Source organism: Gossypium hirsutum, chromosome A05 (genome assembly GCF_007990345.1).
Source record: "Gossypium hirsutum isolate 1008001.06 chromosome A05, Gossypium_hirsutum_v2.1, whole genome shotgun sequence".
Classification (NCBI taxonomy): Eukaryota; Viridiplantae; Streptophyta; class Magnoliopsida; order Malvales; family Malvaceae; genus Gossypium; species Gossypium hirsutum.
The window spans coordinates 105047364-105056703 of NC_053428.1; the positions used below are offsets into that span (position 1 = coordinate 105047364).

Sequence of the window (9340 nt, forward strand, 5' to 3'; positions counted from 1 at the left end):
AAAAATCATGGCAAGCCCTCAAGATTTCCTATTCCTTTTTGCCCTTATTTTTTGAATAATATGGACGTATGTAAAATTAACTAAAAAATCAGATGAGTTAAAAAGATGTACATATTATTAGTAATAGCATAAAAAAAGTGTTTTTTTTTAAATTCATGTTATATATTTTTAGAAAATATTAAACTAGAAAATTAAAAGAGATATTTTAAAATTGATGTTTAATTGTATACGTTGAGAAGATATGTGGACTATTTGTAGTCGATGGGTTGATAATTTTGACAAAAGTGTTCTCAAAATATATAATTCAATTATTTGGTTTGAACCTATAATCATCCATGAAAGAGATGGGTGAAATTTAGATTTTTGAATTGGAAACTTAAATAATAGTGGGAAATAGCCAAACCTACCCATTCTTTACAACTCTCTCTCCATCATAATCAACAACACAAAATAATATTAGTAAATAAATAAATAATCCAACACCACACACTCATAAAAATAAAAACAAAGTTTCTTAATCAAAACCCCACTTTTCTCTCCTTCTCTCACTTTTAAACCCTTTCATATTTCCATTGTAGTTTTACCCTTTTGCTTCTTCTTCCTCATCTTCTTTCTTTCATCTATGTTTATATGTCTTCAAATGAAAAGAACGATCCACAACACAACTATGATCCTTTCCAAGGATTCAACCGATCCGCCACCTTCCCATTCTTTGACGACAACAGCCCTTGCATTTACAACCAATCTGCAGCCACTCCACCACCGGCCTTTGATCCTTCATATATGACCTTCACTGACTGCTTAAATGGCTCCAACGTCATCGACTACAACTCCTTCTCGAGAGCCTTCGACATGTCTTGTTCTTCATCTGATGTTGTCAGTCCCATGGATGACAATACGGCTACTGACAACTCCAAGAAAATCCCCACTTGTGGAGATAACAATAATAATATTTCTGAAAACCCATCAACCCCCAATTCCTCAGTGTCTTCTTCCTCTAACGAAGATGAAGATTCCAGCAAAGCCAAGAAAGGTAAACAGCCAAAAGGGTGTGAAGATCATGGAGATGACAAGTCAAAGAAAGTGTAGGTTTTTATTTTTTCTGGGCTTTTTAGGCAACTTTATTTTCTCATTGTTATCTAGTTCGGGGATTATTAATAGCGTTCATACTAGCTAGATAGCATTTGTGATTTTGGATTTCTACGTCACTGATAAAATTTTCTTAGTAAATTGATTACGCGTTTCTGACTGACTTATAAAAGTCTTTGAAATGACTAATCTACATGGTATTTGTTTTTGGTAACTTTTTTTCTTCTTCTTTTTCCTTTATTCTTTGTTCTGAATTTTTTTTCTCAAGCTACCAAAACCCTAATATATGATGATGATAGGACACAATTTGTATTGATTTTTAAAAAGTGTTAATATTGGGTGCAGGAACAAAGCAACAAAAAAGGAGAAACGGCAAAAAGAGCCCAGGTTTGCATTCCTCACAAAGAGTGAGATTGATCATCTTGAAGATGGCTATAGATGGAGGAAGTACGGACAAAAGGCCGTCAAGAACAGCCCTTATCCAAGGTCCATCCTTCTTTCTAATTCCTATGTATGTTTTTGTTTAGAAATGGGTACCATTGATAAATGACAATCAAATTAATCCATCTCTCTCTTAACCCTAATTGCAAACATTGTCATTGTCTTAAAACGTTTGTGAAACTTTGCAGAAGTTACTACAGGTGCACAAGCCCAAAATGTGGTGTTAAGAAGCGAGTTGAGAGATCATTTGAGGACCCGTCGGTGGTTATCACAACATATGAAGGAAAGCATAACCATCACATTCCGGCAACTCTTCGAGGCCATGCTGCCGGGATGTTTTCCCCTCCGATCATGTCGGGATCGATGGGTCCGACCTTCCCTCATGAATTCGTAACCCATTTCCTTCCATCACCGAGCAATAATCCAGCAGCACACGCCAACTCCATGCATCATCAAACCCAGCAGCAGCAGCAGCAGCAGCAGCAGCTTCAAGTTCGTGATTATGGCTTATTACAAGACTTAGTTTCTTCCTTCACCCGTAGTCAGGGGCCATGAATGAACTTTATAGTGATCTTTATACATATATCTAGCTGGAGTTGCTGTATTAATGGAGGGTTAGTCCAAGTATGAAGTTAGGGGTCGGGCACTCCACTTCTTTTTGTTGTGCAAACTGCTACTCCTCTGATGTTTATTACCACTCTAGAGATGAAATTGTTGTAGTATTGGAGAGAAGAACATTGATTGTTCCTTAATTTGTCTCTTTTTGTATTATAAAATTTCCATATTATCTTAATTCTTTTCATTGTTACACATTTAAATCTAAATTTCATATCTATATCTGTATATATAGTATAAACCTATATGATAATATGATGGTTAAGAGTTTTCGTGGTCCTAAGTTTAGTCTGGATTTGAATTGTATTAATTTTGAGTTTTACCCTATTATTATAATTTATTAAGGTAAATAAAAGAATTTTGGTAAGTAAAAATAAATGTTTTCATTTTTATAATTTATTATTACTTATTTAAATGACTTTTATGATTTCTGATTTATTGAGAGTTACACTTCATGAATTAACTGTATTTTAAATATTATTTTTATTTTATAATCTTTTAAATACTCTAAGTTGTATTTTTAGTTATTTATAAACTCTAAATTTTTGAAACAACAATGATAACTAAATTAAAACTAGTCAACTGTATTACCTTCATTATACCTGGTTTTCTTTTTGGAGTTAAATGAATGATTAGGTGGATGTAAATAATCTAAAATTTTTTAGGATTTATATTTAATGTATTATAGTATATAATTTTATATACTGTAATGAATTAAATTATGACATATCATCATAAAAATTTTAATTATGTGATTTCACTTGCTAACGAAATATTAGCTCAATGATAAAATCAGAACTTTAAATACTTCAAAATTTCAATTATGAGTTTCACCTTATGTAATTATTTAATTAGAGTTAAATTAATTAATCAATTCAATGCTCATAATTATTGATTTTATTGCAGTTGTTGTAACTTCAAGATGATATGATGGTCTTATCTTGTTCACTGAATATATAAAATTTTACAGCTCCATAGTGTTTTTTTTTCTTTTTTTGTCAACTCTATAAAAACATGAATTTAGTGTCTATTCAAATTTTAGTAAAAGTATCATGAAGGTCTTGGTACTAAGAATCGAGTTGTATTTTGTCCTATTTATTTAATTTGAATATTCATAAATTAACAGTTATGGAAGATTATTTATGCAACTTGAATAGCCTTAATTAATTTAGTGGTATTGATTCTTATATTATAATAATTAAGGCTTGTAGTATATACTTTTTAGGAGTGAATAAAACTCGATTTGATTTTAAAAAATTGAAAAAAGAATTTTGAATTTCGACTTAACCGAATCGAGTTATTCGAACTAACTCAAATAAATAATTTGAGTTCAAGTTCGAGTCGAGTTGAATTTATAATTTAAATAACTCGAATAGTAGATTAATGTAAATACCATTTTGGTTCCTGCCAATTTTGAAAATGAGAAAATTGAACTCACTCTCTCAACAAAAGAATAAAAAAAATTCAAAATAATTTTTAAAATTCCAAAATTTATATTTTTAAAAAAATTCTAAATAATATATAAAGAAAGTTAATTTTTTTAAAATTTTCTAAAATAATAATTTTGGAATCTAAATAATTAATTAACGGTTCAAGTTTATCATACTAAAATATCTTATTTTTTATTATTTTGCTTTAAAAAAGTTTTCAAATATATATGGTTTCAAATTTATGTGCTATAACATGGAAATAGTTATATTATAATAAGATTTTAATTTGACATATTTGATTTTTTTTTAATTTAACTCGAACAATTTGATTCAGCTCAATTCGAAAAAGTTTAAAATAGAGTTAGAATAATAAAATAGGACTCGTCAACTTGATTAACTCGAAATTCTTTCACTCAATTCTATCGATTGCTCACCTTAATAACTCCCTTTTAAAGATAATTAAGGCTTGATGTTTAGTTTAGCTTAAGTATGGTTAAATAATGAATGTATCTATGTATAGCATGCCTAATTCTTTTTATCTCATTTGTCTTTATAGGTTACATTTATAAACCTAGCTATAACAATTTTAAATATGTTAAATTGTGTATTATATATAAACATATATACATGATAATGAAATTCATGTTTTCAAAAATAAAGTTTGAAATTCCACACAAAATATTAATATTTTAATTATGTTGAAAAAACTTTTTCATAAAAAATTATATATAAGAACAAATGAATTTTAAATATTGTTAGTTTGACCATACATAAAGAGATTACACCTCTGTCTATTATATTGAGGGGTGGTGGACTTTTTTGCAGTACTATCTCTTGCTCTTTGTTTATTTATATGTGAAAGGGATTGATATACTGCTAATATTTTCCTAAATCTTTGTTTAATTTCCTCTATATTCAAGTAGATTAAATATACTTTTTAATTAAATTATCAATTGTTTGTTGGATATAAAATATTAATTATTGTCGTTTGTGAATCACTCGAGTAAATGTAGTAATTTACGGAGTGGGGGTATTCTATAGTTATAGTATATTAATACACAATCTGTACAAGAAACAGTTGCTTCTGAATCGTAAAATGCTTGCACAAATAGCTATCTCATATAGGAATTGTCTTTATATGATTTCCAACGAGATATTAGAAAATAAAGAAGTCGGAAGGAATCCAACGAAATGCTTTAAATGAAATAGGGTTCCCTAGAGAATGAACTCGGGAAGGTAGAGTAGAAATTAATATGATAAATAAAATTTGATTCTATAAGGTCATCAAAACAAGATGAGCAAATACATTTAATAAAAAAAAAGATTTTTTTCTTCTCCAACCGGATTCGATTCTTTTATTTATTTTTTCTTATGACATGACAATTTTGGTTATCAGATTTTTTTGACTAAAGCATCAATCTACGTTTGATCATTTTGAATCAATTGAAGGGGTAAGCCGATTTATTTCTGGTTCTAAAAGCAATAGTTTTGATGGTCGACTCACTTCTTTCAAATTGTTTCTTATTATTAAAAAAGGGTAACGAAGATAAAATACTAGCTTTTATATGTGATTATATTGTTAAATTATTTGGTTAGTTTTCTAAAATATTATTCCTATATAAAATAATAAAAATGTGTCTATATATTCTGTAATGAGAGATTTGTTAAAGTCAAAGGGGGCACCTAACACAAATATAGAAATAAGATTTTTTTTTCTATTAAAAGCTTTCATATGTACCCTATTATATGAGTGTATTAAGAACAAAAATTAAGGTTTGGATTAAATTAATTGCATGAGAATCCAAACCAACTTTTAGTTAATGAACCAAACAACAAAAATTCTTAAACTGTTCACACTTATGCTTGGTCTTGTTTTTGACTACTTCAATTTTATTTTATTTTTTTCTTGTAATAAAAATTAAAGAAAACAAAAACATTTTTTTTTAGGTACGACCTGTTTTGTAACCTGTTGGTGGATGTCACAAATTCCAAACCCAGAAACTGCCAAATTGCCCTAAGTTAAACATCATAATATATATGGTTGACATTGATTTATATTTATATGAAATTAATTAATTAACTATATAGGTTAAGTATGACCTTGAAAGTCTAACAATTTATCATACATGTCTCTATAACTACCATGTATTTAAGTTAGTTTGTATACCATGGTATACGTGACCAAGCCGGGAAATGGATCTTTGATTTAATAGATTTATAAGGAGTTGTTTTGTATTTGAAGCTGAATTGTGGAGCATCTTAGATGGATTAGACATATTGAGTAACCGGAGCTACGATAATATGCTAGTTCAAACAGATAGTCTTGAAGTAACTACTGCCATACAGGAGAGACGAATAGGAGGATCAAATTCTGTTTTGGTTAAGAGAATTTTTCAGTGGGTTACTCGGTTTAGTTATTGGAGCATTTATCATATCCCCAGAGAAGTGAACTAGAACGTTGATAGACTGTTCAAATTGGCTCATTTGGATATTCAAGGATTACAAGTATTTGAATTATCCCCATTTGGAGGAAAGGATTATGTGATGTAATTTGTCCTTTTTATTTTTTTCTTTGTCACCAAAAAAAATTAAACGAGTTGATTGATTGGTAATAATTCCACATTTGATATAATAAAAATACATAAATGTAAAGTTATGAAATAAACAAATATAATTAGAGTTTTTTTAACACTGAAATATAAAAATAATAACAAATAAAATTATAGAAATTTTATTTTTAAATTATATATTAAAATATTAATAAGGATTGAATTGAATTGAAATGAAAAATATAACGCTTAAAATTAAAATAAAAGGTTAAAAGAGAGACATAAAATTAAATTACCAAAGAAGTTTTTTTTTTATACAATACCTAAAATTACCCATAACCTCTTTTCACTCTTAAATAGGAGGATAAATGCATTTTAGCACACTCGAACCCACATCCTCGAGAAATTATTTTATAAACCCTTTCCACCACGTCATTTATGGTCCCGTCCAATTAAAATAGGACACATCATCCTTTTTTCCACATCATATATATATTTGAATTAGACTTCCAAACCAAAGATGATATGTCTTCTTTCAATTGGGTGAAATAGTGAAAAGGGTCCATAAAATAATTTCTCCACATCCTCTTATTCTAGCAATAATGTCAATACCCAGTTGGCATGACCAAATAATTTTTTTTTCCTTTTCTTCTTTTTTTTTTTGAAAAAAAGTTTCCTGGGTTTAATTATCATTGAATGAAACAATGAACTTATCCGTCACTTTTTATTGTCGTGGTATAAGGTTCTCGGATCATCATATACCACCTCTAGTATTTTTATTTTTTTATTTTTTTGCTTTGGTTAACAATTAGGGTTTTACATTCCCAAAACATAAATTAACGACAACGAGAGGGAAAAACCCGATGATACCAACAAAGTCAAGGGTTGATATTCTTCATTTTCTTAATTTTTTGTTAAAGAATTTAAATTTTTTATAGAGTTAAAAAATCCATCTTGAGTGATTTTTTTACAACTCGAAAAATGTTAAATATAACAAAGAAAAAAAAACGGAAAAACGTTGGGCCCTAAAACAAGAGATTCATTTGTAAAAACAGGGGGATTACAAAGTAAAGGCTGCAGAGATATCTCTAGCATACAACCAAATACCAATTGTTGCAGAATGGACAAAACAAACAAGGCAACAAAGAGAGAAAACCAGCAATGAACATCCAAAACTGAAGAAATTATACAGAACAAGCGAAATTGCATCAAATTACCAGCAAGCAGAAAAAGGACAGTGTCGATCAATTCCTACTTTTGCCATTGCATCTGCCAAGCAATTAATTTCTCTGTACGCGAAAGTAAATCTAACTTCCCCGATCTCCATGATGAACCTATCAATAAATTCACCAACATCCCAATACACCCACGGTTTAGAGCTTGGATCATTCACCCATTGAACAGCATTGGCAGAGTCGGATTTGATAATCAAATTAACTTTGTCAAACCAACCGGTTTTGGTGAATACCTCCAAGGCTGTTTTGATTGCTAATAACTCGGCCAAATTAGAGCAAATAACCTGAAGCGGATAAGAAACTGATGCGACAATAGAATCCTTGTCATTCCTGAGAACACCTCCACATCCGCCAAGCTCGACTGCAATTTTGACAGCTCCATCGACATCACATTTTAAAGAGCCCGCGGGTGGGGGCACCAAGCTTATTGTAATTCAAGATTTTGAAACCTCTGTTGGAATACAATTAATGTGGGTATTCCCACCAAATAGCTTCCTAAATTGAAGGGAAAGACAGAAAATTTTTGGGCTCAAATTAAATTATATATTTTTACTAGTAAAAATATAAATTTATCATTTTAATAGTTTATATCTTTATGATTTTTAAAAGACTAAATTAAATTTTTATCATTTTTAAAAGGTCAAAGTGTAATTTTATCATAACTAATTTAAAATTTTATAAACTATAAAAGGATCTAAATGAAACATTTCCTATTTTAAGGGAGTTGATTTACCACCCCTGGGTCATCTCACCTTCTCTTGACACCTTCAGCTAGTAGATAGATTCTAATTTTACCAAAAACAACAATTCTTCCGAATTTATTTATTTTTTTTTTACTTTTGAAAACCAACTTGTTTCGCACTAACTAGAGTGACCATATGGCTGTTGCGCATGCAACCAACACCACGATTTGTAACTATTCGAAAATCAGTAATGTTGAAAAATATGATTTTGGGATTCGTTCTCATAAATCGAACCCTTAAATATTTACGGAGTTATATTATAGATAAATTAAATTTTAGACTGATAATTTTATGAAATTAGTGATTAATTAAGGATTAGGGACAAATTGTAAAAGTGATAAAAATTCAATTAATAGTGAATCTTTAAGTAGAGTTTGTCAAGGAACTTATGTGGTATTTAAACTATTATAATTTTAATTTTTATAGTGGACGGTGATGACCAGGGGGTAATGTTTTAAATTATAAAGTTTTATTAATTAAAATTTTAATAAGTAAAAATTTAAAATATATGTTAATTTAGTGGAAAGAAAGAGAAATTATTTTCTCATCTTCGTCTTCATTCACGAAAACTCCATTGTTGAGGAGAAGAGGTTTGATCTTGTGTCTTCAATTTTGGAGCTTTAATTTGTTAGTGTATTTTTTTGTAATTTTTATATTTTTTAAATCTTGAGAGCTTAATTTAGCTGATCCGTGATTTATTTTTTGAAACAATTAAAGTTTTAGATTGATGTCATTGATGAATTCTTGATGTTTTAGATGTTATATTGATAGGTTTTAAGCTTAGGAGTAAAAAAGGATTAAATTGTGAAGTTAATTTATAATTTTACACTATAGGGACTAAAATGCACAAATTTTGAAATTTTTGGTAGAATTGAGAAATTAGAGATACTAAATAGACTATAGTGAAAACAGATTGAGAATATGAGTTCTAAATTTAAAGTTATGTAAGTCCCGGATTTATGAACTAAATTAAATAAAATGTGAAATTTGTGTAAATTTTTTAATCTAATTTTGATTGATTATTGATTGTATTGTATGTTTATGTCATTTTGTAGCTAACATCGACCTGAAATCCTCGGAAGAAAAGGAAAAGCTAAATCGTCGATGAATAGCTCGGAGTTCTCGATTTGTGTTTCTATAATTTAAACTACTTCGATTGTTACATTTTTATATTGTTTTGCAAGGTAAGACTATGAGGTGAGTTGAATTTTCTAAATTGAGTTGAATTGATACGATTT

The 9340-nt window shown here is 29.0% G+C and overlaps 1 protein-coding gene across 1 annotated transcript; it reads left to right on the forward strand.

Annotated features, from left to right (window-relative positions):
* The first annotated feature begins 588 nt into the window (after positions 1-588).
* On the forward strand, positions 589-2133 carry LOC107959628 (probable WRKY transcription factor 71). The gene is made up of 3 exons (NM_001327698.2): positions 589-1085; positions 1435-1575; positions 1719-2133. The coding sequence occupies exons 1-3, from the start codon at positions 631-633 to the stop codon at positions 2083-2085; spliced, it is 963 nt and encodes a 320-aa protein (NP_001314627.2). The 5' UTR covers positions 589-630; the 3' UTR covers positions 2086-2133.
* Positions 2134-9340: the final 7207 nt, after the last annotated feature.